The following is a 19,693-nucleotide window of genomic DNA, read 5'->3' as shown; positions in this document are numbered from 1 at the left end:
CCTTCTCTTCTCTAGGCTGAACAACCCCAAGTCTCTCAGCTTGTCTTCATAGGAGAGGTGCTCCAGCCCTCTAATCATCTTTGTGGCCCTCCTCTAGACTCACCTGAGCAGGTCCACATCTCTCTTGTGTTAGGGGCCCCAGAGCTGAACGCATTACTGCAGATGGGGTTTCACAAGGATGGAATAGAGGGGGAAAATCACCTCCCTTGACCTGCTGGCCACACTCCTTTTGATGCAGCCCAGGACACAGTTGGCTTTCTGGGCTGCAAGTGCGCATTGGTGTGTCATTATATGCTTCTTGTCAGCCAACAACCCCAAGCCTTTCTCATCAAGGCTTCTCGCAATCTAATCTCCACCCAACCTGCAGCTGTGCCTGGGATTGCCCTGAAACAGGTGCAGGACCTCGCATTTGCCCTTGTTGAACTTCACGAGGTTGGCATTGGCCCACCTCTCCAGCCTGTCAAGGTCCCTCTGGATGACATTCCTTCCCTCCAGTGTGCCAACTGCACCACACAGCTTAGTGTTGACGGCAAACTTGCTGAGGGTGCATCAATCCCACTGTCCCATGTTGCCAACAAAGATGTTGAACAGCACTGGTCCCAATACCGACCCCTGATGACCACCACTTGTCACAGATCTCCACTTGGACATAGAGCTGTTGACCACAACTCTTTGAGTGTGACCATCCAGCCAATTCCTTATCCACCGAATGGCCCATCCCACAGATCCATGCCTCTCCAATTTAGAGACATGAATGTTGTGTGGGACAGCATCAAATGCCTTGCACAAGTCCAGGTATATGCTGTCAGTTGTCTCTGTCCAAATTGCTGGCATGAATCTCCTAGACCACTTAGCCCAGGATTTTACCTGAGAAGCTTGGGATCAAGATCCATATTATTTAGTTGGCAGGGCAGAGTTTGGGTTGTGGGTTTCACTGAGGTCGTTTAAAAACCCTGGTGCTGTAGCTTTTTTTGATCAGTTAGTAAGGACACTTGTTTCTATGCTTCACTGTAGATGCTGCCTGAGCTCTCAATTCCAGACTTAGCAGCCAAATAAGTTCAAATAAACTGATCCAAATGCTGAAGTGCTTACTCAGGCAAAATTCACTGTCTGTTTTCCTTACATAAAGACTAATAACTGAATCAGGACTTCAGGAACTGGCCCCTTAAAAGCTGGAAGACAACACTTCAGAGAAAACTAATGGAAGATCAATGCATAAGAGACCACTTTTTTTTAATTATTTTTATTTTTTCTTATATATTATCTACCAGCACAAGCTTTCATATTTTTAATGTAAAAATGCATACAGATCATTATATATATAAAAATCAACTAGCCTTGTAGCAAACTGCCAGATCCAACTATCCCCAGGTTTGGGGATAACTTGTCTGGATCCAGGTGCAAACCTAGTGGTTGATCTTTACTTCCATCTGTGGTTGCACCAAACCCCCAGATATGAAGATTCTCAAAGTTCTAGGGAAGTCTTGGTTCCCGATCCAGGTCTTGCAGCACGGGCATGACTAACTCTTCATCAATTGAAGATAAATATTTATAAACTTCATAAATGACAATCAACTTGTTGTAGGTAACAAGTATCAATTTCACCTTTCTTCTCCCTTTTTGTTTACTGTCCTTCCCATCCTCTCCCCACTGAAATGATAGCGGGCAGAGGAGAAGTATTTAATGTTAGTGTCATACATGTACATTTATATAGCAGCAGCAGAAACAGAATTTAAACTGTTGATGTCTGCTGCAGAAAGGCTACCGAATGTACGTTCACGTTACCTTTGGCCTTTTCAATGCTTGGGCACTTCTGGGTTCAATTTGGACATTATGGAAAAATGACACATTTCTAGTATAGCCAAAAATATGTTGCATCATTGTGAGCAATAGTAAATCAGATTGCATTTAACAGTATGTAGTATGTATCAACAGATTATAATATACTATAACAGGCTTGACAAGGAGCCCATTGCACCCAAGATTAAAAAAAAAAAAATCAATTAAATAAGGAAATATGTTGTTTTGTGGGAGGAAAGGTCACAAAATTGCAGCCTCCTTTTTGACCAAATATTTATCATGTTTGGCAGTTTCCAAATTCAGTCTTTGCAAAGGAATGTTACTATTTTTATTAGAGGTTCTTTATGCAACAAGTCATGTTTGCACAGTGGAACATTTTCTTTCACCAGGATTTTATAATTTCTCCATACAAACATCGCAAAGGAAAAAATAATTTGCAGGGATTCTTTTGGAAAGTATTAGGGCCCTAACTTAGCTTCTCCTTCCTTTCAACTCTTATAATATGAATATGATGAATTTATTTTCTCGTCATTCATATATCACCGTTTTGTACTTTTAATTGCAGCTCAACTCTGAAGCCTAAGAAAGGTTTTCAGAGAAAAGAACTGCTGAAGTTGTCTTAGAGAGGAATACACCAATTGCTTAGCATACCAACATAAAGACTCCTCTCAGCTATGTTGCCATGGGATTTCAGGTAAGGACTTTGTTTACTTCAGATTCGTGCAGCAGCACTGATTTGAAATATAACAGGATGACTTGGTGCCTCAACTTGCAAATGCTCACTCTGGCTCCTAATGTTCTAAGATACACATTTGCAAGTTCAGACCTTCAGCTAATGACTACTCGTGCATGAACAGACACTAGCCCTTTCTTTTGCACTTGTATTGATTCTGTATCACTAACAGGACTAAAATTGGCAAAACTTCTCTCTCTCCTCCCCCACCCCAAAAGTTAAGACATATGACAAATAGTTTGGGAACAGATGTGTCACAGAGTGCTTCACAGAAGCACATGGTGAAATTTCCACTGCAGTGTGTCTAGCTGATGTATGGCAGCATACCTGAATATGAGGACCAAAATATAGACATGGATTCCAGGGGAGTGAAATGAGTTTTCACTATCTAGAATAGGGGAAACAGAGAAAATAAACAACAGCACAAATAAAATATACATCTGAATGTGATGTTCTTTGATTTTGATTGGGTAAAAGAAAATGTTTAAAGAAATTACTTTGGTAAAGTATCTTTAAGATAATCCTTTTGAAAAGAGTCCTGACTTGGGACTTTTCTCTGCCAACAGGGATATAAGCGCTTGATTCTCCAGGCTGTTCCACCACTTATACGGCTACCTGTAACTGTTCAAAGTGCTATCCAACCAGATACCCTCACTCTTCCACATGTGGTTGATAGCCTTTTGCTGTTACTTCTTCACAGAGGCAAATGACCATACGAAGTACAAAGCAGTGGAGAATAAAGCTGTAAGTAGTTGCTACAAGGGGGGCTGTTACTCAAAGGAGAATACTGCTAATAATCCCATTTGTCATCCCAGCCTTTGGCTGTGGTTTTACATGATGACAGTCTGAGCTGCACACCATGCTGCCTGAAGGGATGCAACACAACTGGTGAGAGGCCAGCACAATCTGAATGAAAATCTTCCATTCTTGGTTCTTGTATCTCTTAGCATACAGTTAACAACCAAGTAGACAGAAGGCAAAACTTGACAGCTGGCTTAAATGAGATGCATAAGGGAGAAGGAGGGAGAAGTGAAAACTGGACATCTTTTACCTCAGGCACCAAAATCTGATAAAATGCACTTTCACTTCAGTGTGCCAGAGAAGAGTCACAAAAACCCCTGTGCTGGTTTAAATCACAGAGTGCTTCAAGCAACATTTGAAAGTTTAAACAGCTGGAAATTATGGCCTTCTGATATGGTAGAGGTCATTCACATCTGATTTACATTTGGGCTGAGACTTTAAATTCTTGCCTTTCCAAGGATTCAGTTCTGCAGTATAAGATAGAGTAAATTCAAGTAAGACCAAAACAAAATTGTAAACAAAAGCTAAAAACTACCCATAACTAAATCAAGAGTAATATGGTCATTTTTTTAGTTTGATTTCCCAAAACAAACACTCCCATTTCCCCAAGTACAGCATTGCACTTTGAGGGGGAAATGCTGAAATGCCACTGGACTAGCTGATTATTTCTTTATGAATTCTGCAATTTCAGAGGATCTGGAAAAGCAACTAACTTCAGTTCTATTAAAATGTGTGTCTTGCTGGCTAAACACTCCATGAAATAGACCTTTCCCCTATTCTTTGCATACTTTGCGAAGAACATCAGCACTCATAGATCTGACAAAAATAACAAGGAAAGACAGTTTGGAGTAAAAGCACACAATGCACCAATTTAGAGCTGGTGAAAGGTGTCAGATGAACTTTCTGGTATCACACAGCAGCCTTTACATGTATTCAGTCCTTGAGAACACGCATTGTGATGGTTGTTGACCAACTGAGGGCTGAATCTTACTCTCCAATGGCTACTGAGCAGCTGGCTGGCTGGAAATGATTAGGCACTACTGACTTGCAGGGGATTGGAGCCAGCCTTGTAGAAGCAGAAGACACTCTGTCAGTGCCAATCCCCACAATCATCTAGTCCTTTGGAGTTTTTTTGTCTGTTTATTTTCTTTCTTTTCCCACATTAGCCAGAAGCAGCGTGGCTAAATACGTTTCAAACCAGGAAAAAAGTCTGACTCTGTGTTACTCAAAAAAGTGGTGTGGTTTGTCTTTTCTATTTTTTTTTTTTAATTGCAAAGCTTTGACCATTTTAATTACATGCGTTCTGCTTGCCTCATCCCTACTCCAAGCTAGTATGCTCTAAAATGCTTCTCTGGCTTAGTACAGCTCTCTTTAGCTGCTGATTTTGGTAAGCATCTTATTAATTGCCTGCTTGACGTGGGTGGTGGAGCTCCGTCTCCGAGTCTTGCCCTGGACCATCTTTCGACGCCGTACCTCACGACAGAGCTCATAGAAGGCCTCCATAATGTTGCCCTCTCCTGTGCAAGCAGAGCACTCATAAAAAGCGCATGCTAGTTCTGTGGCCAGCTTTTCACCTTCCTCTGTGCTGACCTGCCTGGAGTGATCCAAGTCTGCTTTGTTCCCCACCAGGATCAGGGTGACATTTTTTGGCTTTTTAACTTCATCCAACAAGTTCTTGAGTGGCAGCACTTCCTCAAAGCTGCCTCTGTCTGTGATGTCGTAAACCAGCACGAAGCCTTCACCCCATCGCACATGTCCTTCTTTCTGAATAGCATCCTCCTGTTTTGGAAAGACAGATACCAGCCTTAGGAATTTGATTTATGAAGACGACACCAAGCCTTCAGATAGATGTCCCACCAAAGCCTGCAAAGCCATGTACATCTGCTTTACTTTATGCACATCACCTGTTTTATCATGTACTATAGGAGATCTACTTTAGCAAGGTGCCATGGGCTGCCTGTGGACAGGCTGGTAGCAGGGAGTTGGAAGAGGGTCTCTGTTGAATGATACCCACCACACAAACTGTATAGGCCTGAGCAGCGTGAGCACCTGCCGTGTTTTGAAATGAAGAGAGACCTGACTATGACAAAACTGCTCTTCACTTTGGTAGGAGTCATTGACTGAGGCTGTCAAGCCTTGTCATTTAGCTGTAGAAATAGACCGTGACTTTGTTCATAATAACAACGCGTTGTTGGTCTGGCCCCGAATCACGGAATGAGAACAAAATAATTTCAATCCCAGAGAAAACTCTGACTTGTTTGTTCTTCCAGTGTTTGAAAACTAAGCAGGGTCCCCTGCAGAAGGCTCTGGATCCAGCATTCTGGGTACAGCAGCAAGCTGGTAGTGGTGGAGGGGGGGACATGCTGCTCAGAAACAAATCTCTGATCCCAAAAGTGAAGCACACCTGCCACCCATCGCACTGCTGCCATCACCGTACTCCCCTTCCCTGCTGTCTATCCAAGCCCAGGTATTGGATAATAGTACATGTACCCACGCACCTGACCAGCTGTATCTAGTATCTCCATGGAAACCACTTCATCGTCAATGGTAGCTTGGTGACGATATGTAGACTCTAAAATAAGAACACATTTTGTGAAACGTATTAAAAGAAGTTTTTTGGGGTTTTTTAATCTTCCTTACAGCTACCCCAGCACAAGACCTGAAATGTGACACACAGCTTCACCAAATTAAATGTGAATTTAGAGCCAGCCATTCTGGAGCAAGTCCTCCTTTCTACAACTGTGACTCTTTTACCTCTCCCCATACGGCAAAACTTTTTCTTTCCTACATCTTACACCTTCAGAAGGCTGTGCCTGTGGATGCTTCTCTCTGTGCCCAACAAAAGGACAGAATTTCCTGCAGCAAAGAGCTCTGGAAGGCTGCAGCCCATTTTCCATGTTTGCTGATAGGGAAGCCTGCCACCTATGAAACAAATGCCGCTACTCTCAAAGTATCCAGCTCAGCAGCCTGTCACTGCATAGCTTGAAGTCTAAGATCAAAATCAGTATGGTTGCAGAACAGGGAACCTAACCACTAAGTCAGGCCTTATACTATGATAAAACTACAGAACAGTTAGCTATTTTAGGAATGTCTCTGAAACATGCTGAAATCATCACATTTCCCTCTTCTAGCAACGGCTCAAGCAGTGATTTCCCTGTATATGATTTATAAGGATAACCAGTGGGCATTAAACATTCACATTATGCTACAGGAAAAAAAAGAACCTATTTATTGTGTCCCATGTTCTGGAATCAGACAACTAATCAGAAAGCTAATGACAAAAGGGCTTGTTTTATCTTAATGAGCTGATAAGTTAAATTTGATAGCATTTGACCTAAAATTTGGAAAATTATCTGTGCTAACACTGAGATTTATTACTGTTGCTAGCTCACAGATGTTCTATATCAAAAGGGAAACGTGTATGCTGTAAAACTGTGGCCAATGACTATGACTGCTCTGAATTGTCAGAGACACTATTCTTTCATTTGGTGCAAATCTCCTCAAAGGATATCTTTAAGGAAACACATTTCTTTAATTTGAACTTCTGAAAGGACTCATGTTGGTGAATGCCTTTTTCCATTATGTATTTAAGAATATCACCTCTTCATGATCATGAATGTTTCAATGCTGTCAGTGCTGCAAACAACTCTCTTCCCAAACCAAAAATATTACTTCCCTCCTGTGCCACCTTAACTGCTTTAAGTTGCACAGCTGCCTCTAGTAGGGACAAATGGTCAATTTAGTTAGGCAGATAGCCAGCAATCTTGCATGTAGGGTTTCAAGCAACGAAGACTAGTTTTTAAAGGCTGTAAATACCCCTTCTGTTTAGTATTATAAGGCTGTTGAAGGAGATGGAGTTCTACCTTTGTGATCCTGAAGCTATACCTACACAGCAGAGTAAGATATGTGTAAGTTTCAGTGGTATGTCTTATCTAACCCTTCTGTTTACCCTCTTAGCTGCAGCAACTCCCTCCTGCCAGGAAAGGCAGGAACACTAGTTTGGTGTGGAAGCTGTAGTGATGCACCTTCAACAATTTATTTTAGCTCCCTCTGCAGCACTCCACGTCCAAGGTGATTTAGGAATTTATGCTTTGTTTCTTTTGGGGGAGAGTGCTGTGAAAAGAGATGGCTCTCTGCCTGAGTAATGTGATATTAGCTCCTTACTTGTTTAAGACCTTGCAATGCTTAAATGCCTTCTACCATCTGGCCCTGTTTGACAAGTATCTGTTGAGAATTGGTCCACACAACTTGAGAAAGTGCCCATCCAACCATGTCTGCTTCATATTTGTGAAATGTCCTTAGAGTGCAGCAGGCCATATGGCCCTTTCCATGAAATGGGAGACTAAATCTTGAGGAATAGTCTTGCGTTTGCAGCAGAAAAGCAGCATGATTCTTAAACGATATTTGAGTTCTCAAAAAAAGGACTCTGCCACTTTATGTTGCAAGTTTAACTCCCCTTGGCTGCTCATGTTGGGATGGAATTTGATCCTGGAGGACTAGCACTTATTTTGGTCAGGTTAGTGTAAATAAATCTTAGTAAATGTGTGTCTGTTCTTGTGCTTTGGAATGTGTGGTAGCTGGGTGAATTTTAATGAGTGTAAAACAGCTGGATGTTTAAAGCATTTTGTGGTGTAATCACAGACATGGCTTCTCCTTCAAGAGAACAGAAACGTGAAGAATCTGGTTGTCCTGTAAGTTATGAAACCTGAAGTTGTGATTCCTGGTCTGTTCACATCAATCCCATGGTACTGTACAAATGCACTGCCTTGCTTTGGGATTATTAATACCATTTTATGATTTTCCCTGTGACAATTTTTTTTTTTTTTTTGCTGTTGTTTTTTTTAGACATGCAGCTAGAGAGAAAGTAGATGATCTAAGATACTTGCTGGATCCCTAATTGAAGCCATTGATAATATAGGTGTCTGTGTCTCAGCTAAGCACCTAGTTTCCTATTACAGTTGATGAAGTAAAATAGATGCTGGATATAGCTTGTCTGACCTCCCTTCTGGGATAAAATCACACTTCAAAAGCACTTAGAAGTCTAAAACTGGCCAGATGAATGCAGGCTGCAAATATTTTATGCTTGTATCATCATGTCAAGTAGAAAAAGCAAAGTGTAGCACTTTACCAGTGGCTCCCAAGATGACTATAAGCAACTTTCTGAGCTTCAGACTGTCATTTGCACCAGGTGATGCCTATACATTACATTTATATCTATACAGCTAAAACCCCACAGTCAGAAAGGAAACCACAGAGTTGTATTTTGCTCTTCAAACTCTTAAAACTTCTAGCCTCAAAGCAGAGTTAGGGAGTTGCTGCTGCTGACTAAGCAGGGTGTATGTGGTGTGCTGCTAGTGGTATGGAAATAGTCACATTTGGTGGTTTTCTCTGCTTCAATTTAAGTAAATCTGACCCTTTCTTGTTAGTTTCAGCGTATGCTATGCTTCCAGTCATATTCCAAATAACAAGATCAAAGGTGCTGGTAAGTGTGGCTTTTTAAGCTGATGCCAGATTTCAGGGTCCCACTTGGTTATAAAGCTGCAATCCCCCAGCACTCTTGCTGTGCAAAGCACTCTTGGTTCTCACAGTCCTATTGTTTGAAAAATTTAAGTTTATTCCAGGAAGCTTTAGAGCTGGTTTGGTTTTAAGTCTATAATATATTGCCGCAATAATTCATTAATAAGAAGTAGATCAAATTTTCAAATTACCACAATTGTTGAATAATATAGAAACAATGATTTTATTTATTTATTGGGAGGGGGATTAAACTAAAAAACACCCCGGGCTCTGTGTTGATAATCCTGTTGCAAATCTCCCTATTCTAAGCAACATGATTTTTAAAAAAATGAAGGAAAAACTTACTAAACTTACATAGAGAAAACTTTGAAGCCCATAATCCGTAAACTGCCCGTGGTTACTATATTCAGTCACAGCTTGATCACACCACATCTTTGGGCTATGCTTATTATGACGTACTTAATAAAGTTTTGGCCTATAAGACTTAACTGGTCATTTATCAAACCTATTTGTGGAGGACTATCCTGATCTATTGAATATAACTGTTCCAGAAGATTTTATTTTCTAGAGAAAAACTAGTATCTGAAAAGTAACTGCTAGTTCTTGGTTTGTATTTGCAGAGATACAGAAAGCTGTAGTGATGTAAAAAGCTGTTTTCAGTACTTGTTTATTTTGAACAGGCAATATATATCAGGGATATCAGGGGTATGTCATAGCTCTGGGAGGAAAAGGTTTGCATAGGAAGGGTTTATTGCTTTTAGGAAACACTTGTAGTAGGACTAGGTAAATCAGCCAAGATGGAGCACTGACATACACCATTTTACAGGTAAATTGAAGTATCAGCCTGGTCTCTCTTGTTTTCCTTTAAGTACAGAGGGACACTAATTCTGTTTCCATTCAAAATTTTAGTTCATTTCTGTCAAGAAAGGTTAATAGAACAAGGAAATAGAAAAATGTTCTAAGGAACTTTGGTCTCATGGTGGCTTTCAGCCAGTTGGATCTGAGAACTGCTAGAGGCCTAGAGAAAGAGCTTTTGTGTAATAATTACAGCTGAGTTTCTAGGCCAAAAAGATTCAGCTAATAAGCATGAACTTCTAAGTCATGGTTAAAGTCTTGTTGCAGGGCAATGCAGCACTATGTTTAAAAGACTAAAATTTCTCATAATTATTTCTAGTTAAAGGTTCCTGTTGTTTGTTTTGGTTTTTTTTAAATAAACTCCCTGCTCATCTGAACTCCTGCAATCCTTGACATCCCTCGGGATGGCACCTGCCTATTGCATTTGAGAGCAGCACATTTGACAGCCCACTGGGAAAAACATTTACCTCCATTACTAACCCTGGTGCTGTTTGATATGTTCTCTCAAGACTTCCTTGAGCTTGCCTTTGTGAAGTCTGCCTTCCCCCCCCCCCCATTTCCTTTCTGCTTCAGGAACTTTTCACTTTTTAGAAAGCCCCCATAAGTTGAATGTATGTTCCTGACTCAGAAACTCTCCTGTTACCTTCCTTCCGAACCCCAGTTCTCAAAATTCAGCTAAATGTATTTTTCTTGCTTGCATCTGGCTGTTACTTACTCCATCCATTATTTACCTTACAGGAGGGTTTTTATTTTGCAACCATCAGTGGTTTTTACAGTAAGCACAGTACTGCCTTTGTGTATTTAGAATGTATTTATAATGCTAATACAGTCTATCTCCACATTTATTAATTGATACTACAGATCCAAACATAAGCTTAGTTGGGTTATTTATTAGTAATACCATCAAATGAAATGCTATGTATTGTTACCTCCATCATTATTACCATGTGTAAAAGAAAAAAAGTAGTAAAAAGACAGTTACTGAAAGAAAACTCTGACTCTGATAGCTCTGGTAATTGGACTTGGACTCTTCAGTGTTGTGTTTCTGCATGTAGAAACCCAAGAGTCAGGAAATACCGAAGGAAAAGTTCCAGGAGATTGTACAGTATCTGTAACGTGGTTTATATTATGACTATCATACTGCACATACATTATATCAAGCTATAAATTTAAACCAAAATGTATATGAAAGAAGGTGTTTGTTTGCAGTGATATTTAATTCAACTCTTAAGGACTTCACATGCAGCCTGCTGTTGTGAATGCTACTTTTGGAATAGATGGGTGATTTACAAAGTTCTATAAAGTTCTCATCTTGGTATGAAAGTGTCTGTTGCATCCCCAGAACTTGGTTTTTAGGTAGAACACATGGGAGATATAAAACTAGTCCACAGAAAAGCATTTTTTTCTTCATGTGTTGATATTTTCAATAAATAACAATCTGCCCTCTGAATAGAAATCCTAGAATACTTGTGTTGTTACATTTCCTGTAGGTTCTGTCCTTATGCAGTTTTTACTGAGATAGGCAGAGAAAATGTGTACATATATCTCAGAACCGGATTCATAAAGGCATGCTAAAACAAAAACAACAAAGCCAGAGCAGTGTTAACTAGTAGGGAGTAAGCTTCAAGGCTTTAACTGGTTTTGGTGGTGTGTGGGTTTGTTTTACTTACTTTTAATTTATTTTCTGATTTAACTTTCTCAGCAGCATGAAGCAGAGGCATTAGTTCCTGGTAGGAATTATGCCTGTGACAAGTTTGTCTAAATAAGCCATATTTTGCTGCACTTTTTTCTTTGATTGCGGCAAGAAGTCTTTGCTAGTGAAACTGTGAGTTTCACCTTATTTCTGCCAATATAAATGAAAACTAACCAGTAAGACTTTTCTCACACCTAAAACAAGCAAAACAAAAGCCTGCTCTCCTGAAGGTGCAAAAGCAAGCACTGGAAACTTCTGCTCATCTGTAGAATATTTCAGAATATGATGAGCAAGAAAAGCAGGGGCAAAATGTTTTGCAGCTGTAGCTACAGCAAGAACAGTCACTGCCACTCCTGATTTTTGCTGTCAAGCTACTGTAAAAAGGCAATATTTTTATTACTGGCATCAGGAATATCTTCACCTTGAGACTCATATGAAAGAAAACAAACCACACTTTCAGATAACTGTTTCCCTTGTTATTTTAAGCATCGTCCTCTCCTGCTCTCAATTATAATTTCATCATTTCAAGTCTTTGTTGAGCATTTTAGAAGCCAGTGTTGGGGGTTTAAGGTGCTCTAGGCTATGCCACTCCATTTCCTCACAAACACCTCAGAAATCAGGAAGACTTTCATAGCTCATTGCTGTAATATATTCAGTATAAATTCCTACTGCTGGGGAGTATAATAAGAACTTTATAATGTATTAAATATATCTCTGTGTAAGTAACGCTTTTTGAAGTAGGGAAAAACAGAAGCCCAGGAAGATACATACCTGGGAAGGCACAATCTGGACTACTGAGGACTGAATCCCTTAAGCACTGAGGCAGAAGGAATGAGTAATTTTGTTGATAAAAATTGAGGATACTAATAGCTAGAGTCTGGCCTGAAAATAAAGCTGTTTTCCAGCAATTTATGAAGTGTCTACACATTTGTCATGGTACTCCCTGAAACACAGGTTGGCAGCCATTCCTCCTAGTCCCAAATGGTTGGTTACCATTACATCTCACTTTGGCTGAAAGCCCATACTGGACCACATATATTATTCCTAGCTTGTGTTTGGATAAGCTGTAGTTGTCAGCATGGGTGAAATATGCAGAAGGTAAAGTTCTGCAAGACGATGACAGAACTCTCTCCTATTTTGTTCACTATGGAAAACGGTTATTTTTAATCATGAACATGTGGATGATCTGGTCTGTAGTGCTGGGTAGGCTGCAGTATCCTGTTCTGCAGCAGGAGGAAAAGAGGGCTGGGAGGGAAGGCTTCCCCCTGGGGCTGCTAGCCTGTCAACCTTTATACCCTAGGGCTGAAGGGACCATCAGTTAACGATTTATTAACGCTTATTTTAGTATGGCCCTCTTTGTTAAAAGTTCTGTTTGGTGTCTGGGCAATTTCTCTCTCAGCTGTGCTGCTGTGTGTTAGTATTTTTATGGTAGAGGCAGGCAGTAAACCTGCAGGAGCGTTAAGACAAACTTGCTGAGTGAGCCACAAGTCAAGAAAACTAGAAATCTACAGATGTGTTTCTTCAACTTGTGATCTGCAGCAGGGAAAGCAATCCTAGGGACAAAGAGTTTGTGTTCAGCTGGTATTCCAGCTGTCCAGACAATGTGTTAGCTGAATAAACCAGAGAGCAAAGATAGTCCATGAGAACTGTATCTGGACTTGAGGACCTGAGCCCTTTTTCATGGTGCGCTGGCACAAAATTAGCCCAGAAAGATAGTTTTTGGATATTCTCTTGCTAGAGTAAATTATTCTTAGTGAGGTCATGGCTCCCACTGCTAAGCTGTTTCTGGTTATCAATTAGTTCGATGGAAGCTATTTTAGATATACTCCCACTCTGCTTTGTTGTTTATGTTGCTTGTATAGATCTGTATTTATCAGGTGCAGAAAAGTCACTCATGATAGCAATATTTGCTAGCATTGTAATGTTAATTACAATGGTATCTTCAAACTTTTCATGTGGTCTCTGAATGATACCATTTCGCTAACAGAATCCTCAGCTACAGATGTAGTTATATAGGCAAAACTAACCTTCTAATGTAATAATAATCTTTCTCGCAACAAGCCTTCAAATGGGAAAAGCCTTCTTGCCAATGTAATCAATGTCTTCATGAAGTAATTTCTGCTGTTCTTGCCACAGCAGTGAAATTTATAAGTCTTGAGCTGGTCTATAGGAGATGAAGTTCTCTGTCATGAGATCATTCAGGGCACTAACAGAGGTATCTGTCTCCCTCCCTCAAGCGCTTGTTTACCTACGAATACTCTTCTTCAGTCCTTTGGCTGTTTCATGTTATGCTGGAGAGGAACAGTGCTGTCACAGGTCTTTCATAATCAGGCTAGTGAGACAGCAATTTTGCCATCTTACCTCTTATCTTTGCTTTACTGATATCCACACATTTTACCTATGTTTGATGGTGTCTTATGGGCTGTCTGTATATTGCATTAGATAGGACTTTATAGAAACACCAACTCTTTTTTTTTCCCCCTCCCAGTACAAAAAGAGTGAACAAAACCTGAGTGACTTAAAGAAATTGTGACATAGTTGGAAGAAACTCTCTTTTAAAATGTCAGTATTAATCTAATAGTTCTAGCAAAATTAGAATTTTTAAGATTCATGTTTCTTTCTGGTTACCTCTGCTCCTTCAAAGTAATGAATAGTCTTTTCTCTATCCCATTCAAACTAAATAAACTCCTACACTTTCTGTTTTTCTTTGCCTTCATAGATAGGCCAGTCTGTCATGCACTGTTCTGCTGATTATCTGCTCAGAGATAGTTTTCCTTTCAGAGGATTAGCGAAGTTGCATGAAATATGTGAACAGCTAGAGAAAGACAGCTAGGCATATTGCAAGAAAGCCAAGTGACTTTTAGAAAGGTCAACAAAAATATTATCTCTTTGGTTGATATTATTTTATATATAGGCTTCTGCTTAAAATTCAGTCTTTGGAGAAATGCTTGGTGATTCTGTGCACCTTTGATATGTGAGTCTTAACTCTATGTGTACCAGTTACTTAAAGGATTTACAACTCTTCTATGAGATGAAAGATTTTATAGGTGAGAAGCAGAGGCAGAGAGACAAAACAGTTGCCCACTGTTTTGTTGTGGGCAACAAAACAGTGGCAGAATCAAGACAAGAACTGAGGAACCTGGCTCCTGCACTTCCGTGGGGGTTTATTTGCTTGGGTTTTTCCCTATGCAGCAAAAATGGATATTTTAAGACCCTGCACCTCAGAAAGCACCCGATTCTCCCAACTGTACATAAAAATTCTAACTTAGAACAAATGACACAACCTAGTTCATAACCTCCTCTTTTTTAAAACAAAACAAAACAACCTTGGATATTGCAGCTGTTTCTACTTAAGCAAGTTGTTCTGATTGTGGTAGAACAATGAATGCATTCTCAGAGAAATACTGAAGAACTTATTTTTAAAAGCACATACTTAGCTATTGCTATGATGATGTTTTTCCTTTCATCATATGATCCAGGGGATTCTCCCTGCAACTCATGGCTTATGGAAGTAAGTAACTAGCTGTTACCCTTAACCATTCTATGGTTCCGTAAGTACTCCACAGGCCATCAGTGCTGTCTGTCTACAGCTGTGATGGCTCTTTGGGCTTACTCAATAAATTTACCAGTTTCCTTGCTGACTTGCTGTGAGTGAGCATCTCCAATTTTAAAACCACTTGAGTATCACTTGCTTGATGGCAAACCACAGTATCTCTCCATCTTTGAGGTCAAGTGAAGGCACCCTAAATTCTGGGCATTGCCACTAGCTCAGGGGTGAAATTGCTGAAATCCAGACTGTTACTGCTATTTACCGGCACTGAGGAGAGCAGCTATTCACAGCAGCCTTGAAAATCATGGTGTGAAGCCCTGGGTCACTGAGGTCCATGAGAGTCCTGCATTAAGGCTAAGAGTTCACCCACAGAGGGTAGGTGGCCAAATGAAAGTCTCTGCACCTCTACCTTGAAACTCACCCCCATAGAGTAGGTCCATCTGTGAGACAATGCTTGCTGGAAGGTATTACCCATTTACACGCTTATGGTTTTGTGGCAGCTGCAAGGTGGTTAAGCCCTGAGGCTGCAGGCTGCAAGCTCTCCCTGAGCACACATATGAATGAAATAGTTGTGTGATTTATTATAAATAAAGATGGAAAGTAGAAAGTCATTCACCTTGATAGTGCCAGGTAAGCACTTAGCCTGAGAGTTCTGGCACCTTTTTAAAAAAACCCAAACAAACAGAAAAAACATGCCAAGATGATGACAGTGACTTGCCAGTTCAACAGAAATAATGAAGAAGTCAAGGATCCCCAGAAAATGACCTTTGCTGCAGTTGTTACCCCTTGGCTGAGAATAGTAAAATAAGAAGCACAGTGTTGTTATGCGCTTTTTGCAAAGATGCAGCTGTGCAACTGGTGCTTGCGCAAATCCAGCAGCATGCACAGAAGTGGCAGAGCTGCAAAGCCCTGACTTCAGCAGCAGCCCCATATGCCAAAGCTTGCAAGATTCAGTGGTGCTCCTCCCACCAGAAAATGTTACTTTGCGTTTTGCAATTTGGCTCTTGGAGATACAGCAGTATATCCAGATGCTGCTAAAAATATGGTCCTTCATTTTTGTCTGGCAGGTTAGAGTAAAAAGAATATTTATAAAGTGTGTTTTTTTCTTTCCAGTTAAAATGTGCCACCCTTGAATTAAAAGTTGACAAGGTTTTTTACCCTAATGCTTAGTTTAGGATAATGCTGAATTTCCATCAGGCCTTGTACAGCTTGGTGAAAGCTTTCCTAAAAATAGGAATTATCTGAGGATTCTTTGCATCAGTGAGCTAATGGGTGGTTGAAAACATAAGAAATAAACTATAAATATGACATTTTTGTCACAGGCCCAGTGATTTTTGGCAAAACCTCCTGTTGCTTAGTAGCTGGATAATTTGCATCTGTTTTACGTCTGTCCTTTCAAAATTACTTAACAAAGCTGCTTATTCTCCCTGTAGGGCAAATAGTCCTCATTGACACAACTTAAACTTTCTATGCTGGTGGAATATGTAGATATCACTCTTTCCACACAACTGCTAGTCCACGACTGCTGAGAAGAAATTATTTGATCTGCTAAAACTTCTCAGGAAATTCAGCTTGGTGACGTTTACAGGTAACTGGACATCACACCACTGCAGGATGATGACAATAAAGATAGAAATGCATTCTTTCAAGCACTGTTTCTCAAAGCTTTTAAAAGTACAGTCCCTTCCTGATTGATCTCTGAAGACCTCAACAGTGGTTACAATTTCAGGAGACTTTTCTCTCCTTTTTTTCTAACACCTCTGTTGAATCCCATTGTGATCCCTAGTTTTGAAAATAATAATAATAAAAAATACTTTAAAAACCCCAATCTCTGGTAGGCAACTTCCAGCAGAGATTAGTGTGATTAAGAAAGAACTTATTCACTATAGTTTATTAGGTTTTGAGTTTCTCAAAGCACTTAAGTAAGTTCACAATAACTGTAATATTTAATTTAAGCTGTTATCTTCTAAACTGAATCTGAATGTAGAATTCAGTAAGTCAGAAGAGATTTAATTTCTGTTTTATTGAGGTAGGACTGTTGTCTGCATGAAGGCTTTCCATGTTGCAAACAGAAGACTATTAGAATCCTTACAGTTGCATTCATTTGTAAAACAGAAATAAATGTCAAGTCTTGTACACAAAAAAGGGCCCAGAGCCTTCATAATGGGAAAAAAAAAAAAAAAAAAAAAAAAGAAAAAATCTTGCAGCTTACTAATAACTTACTTTGTGTGCTTAAACAAGGCAACAAGGGCACTTTTGCATGCAGTGTTCCTGTAAGAAATTAATGAACTTGGACTATACTGATACAAAACACTTCATATACTTATTCTGTTGTCAAGTTCTTAAAATAATGTATTGGTGATGTGAAGATGAAATACTGATGTGAGATGTGAAGTACTAATAACACTAACAGAACATTATACCGAACATCCTGCTGTGCAGTACAAAGCAGGTGATGTATTATTCACTGATGAATATGTTGGTATTAGCAGATAAAAGAATGTATTTGAGTTCAGACTGTTTTGAGAATTATTTTCTCTAGATGAGATTTTTGATATCTGTCACTTCCTCATCTTACCAGATGATCATACTTAGTATGACACTGGATGCTTCGCTTTGTTGAAAGGGCTGTGTGGCTTTTGCAATAAAGTGTATTAAACTTTCACCTTTGTTTCTGCTGTGCAAGTTTAAAGCATACTCTCTATCTTTAGTGAGACCTCTTAGAGACAGAACCTTAACAAAGAAATAGGTATTTAACTGTATGATCTGTATTTGAACCTCCAAAGAAAGGTTAGGAAGGAGACAGCAACAGACCTTTGGAGAAAAGGAAATTTCCCAGACCCTTACTTCATGTGTGAATCACTTAGTCCTGAGGCAATCAAGTTGCCTTCTAAGAAGTGGATGCCTCATCTTGAACTTCTTGGCCCAGATTTTCTCTGGTGTGGAACATTCAAATACATGTTAACTTAGGAAACAGTATGAAATCTGACCTTGGCCCAAATTTTCAAGCAAGGCTGCTGTTTCAGACCACGTGTTTGACAGGGTTTTTTGAGAGAACTGTGCCAGCTTCTCAGAAGTGCCAGACCCCACACAGCTAAGTAGGAGCAGTGGAGGAAACATGTGCATGATCTTTTGATGAGTGGTGTCTCTATCTGGTCACCCAAACACTGAGATGCAATGTGCGTTTGAAAGTGAGGACAAAAAACTTACGGAAAAGTGTAGGTAGGCTGACTACCTACTTTCTGCCCTTCACCTCTTCCCCCTTGAATTTTTGAGATCTGTATCCCACCTATCTTATTCTCTAGCACCTAATGTCTGAGTTATCCAAACAAAAAAAACTGATCACGCACTCAATAATTTTCAGAGTGAAATACTAATGCAGTTGCTTTTAAAGGCAGAATTCCCACTGCTTTATGTGTGGGCAGAAATGTGCCTCATATATTAATTTTGCTTTTGTCTGAGTGTGTTACTGCTTCTCTATTCTGCCATCTTAGGTAATAATTTGTTCCACCTTTAAATGACCATAGAGAAGCTTTTTACAGCAAATTTACAGGTTGACTGAGGCTTGGAATTTTAACTCTATGACTTCCTATTACTTCAGCCATGCTATTATATACAGCATACCATGTATACAGAATAAAATGCAACCTACCTAATGTCGGGTCATACTCCCAGATGAACCGTTTGGTCAGGAAGCGTACAACAAGAGCTGGAGGAACAAAAGCAATCCAGGTGAGATGCACAAGCCATCAACTCATCTGGTTTTTAAAGCTTTCCTAGCAAACTTTTCTGTGTGAATGGGAATGTAGCAGCTCCCCTGAACTGTGAGCAGAATTCATTGTCACTTATTGTGGCAGTTGAGTCCTTTTCACTGTTTGTGGCCCACTTCACACTTTTGAAGGGGGGAAACAAAATGAAGAAAACCCAAAGCTCTTTACAGGATTAATCATTTCCCCATGTAACAATGCAGGACAAAATATACTGAGAGGTTTTGATGGTAGTCTCTAACATTTTCCCACTTTGGGGCTTTTATTTGGTCAAAATATCTTCTACTATTAAAAAGCCATAACAACCCTTTTTCCAGTGCTGTGAGCAGATTACCTTGGGGAAAAAAAAACCCAAACAAAACACACACATGGAAAAATCAAACCAACAACAACCCACTACTTTGGAATCTTTGTATTTCCCATAACCAGTGGAAAAAATGTTGGAAGTTTTTGAACCAGGATGCTTTGAATCTTCAAACCTAGGGGTTGTTCAAAATAATTGGATTCTTAAACTTCCCTTTCAGATTTTAAACCTTAAGGTAACCATATAATTGGCTAAATAGCTTCCTTCTGTATTTTGGCATGCCTTCCTTGCAAAATGTGGAAGATAAATTGTTGCCTACTTGTCACTTGAAGCAATCAGCTATAATATTTTAAACCAATGGTCCACAAATGCTATTAATGAATTTACAGAAGCAGAAATAAAGCTTTAGTTTTTTGAGCAATGGGTAATTAGTTCTGAGTTTCACTTTATCTTGCTACTTATGTTCTTATATTTATTCTTTTCTATCCCTCCACTCCCTTTAAAAACAACCTATATAGGCTTTGTCAGGCTATTGATTATGTTCTAATTTAGAACTCAGCAGTGCCTTGAATTTCTAGTGGTGTAAACAAAATGTTCACCACTGCCAACTATTCACAATCCTTTCTGCATTTCCAAAATGGAGCTAGAGATACCACAGTGCTAGTAGCTATGA

At 39.7% G+C, this 19,693-nt stretch overlaps 1 protein-coding gene across 2 annotated transcripts in view; it reads right to left on the bottom strand.

The window, feature by feature from the left end:
- Positions 1–1,218: 1,218 nt before the first annotated feature.
- The window catches only part of RERG (RAS like estrogen regulated growth inhibitor), a 105,072-nt gene continuing 86,597 nt past the window's right edge, over positions 1,219–19,693 (bottom strand). For both annotated transcript variants that reach the window (XM_030480674.1, XM_030480675.1), the window contains exons 3-5: positions 18,602–18,658; positions 5,833–5,906; positions 1,219–5,113 (exon numbers count right to left, since the gene is read on the bottom strand). In XM_030480674.1, the coding sequence (XP_030336534.1) occupies positions 4,706–5,113; positions 5,833–5,906; positions 18,602–18,658 (539 nt within the window). In that variant the 3' untranslated portion in view covers positions 1,219–4,705. The remainder of the gene's footprint in view (positions 5,114–5,832; positions 5,907–18,601; positions 18,659–19,693) is intronic.

This window comes from Strigops habroptila, chromosome 3 (genome assembly GCF_004027225.2).
Source record: "Strigops habroptila isolate Jane chromosome 3, bStrHab1.2.pri, whole genome shotgun sequence".
Taxonomy (NCBI): domain Eukaryota; kingdom Metazoa; phylum Chordata; class Aves; order Psittaciformes; family Psittacidae; genus Strigops; species Strigops habroptila.
Note: the sequence above shows the minus strand (reverse complement) of the source record. Positions and strands in the feature narration are given on the sequence as shown.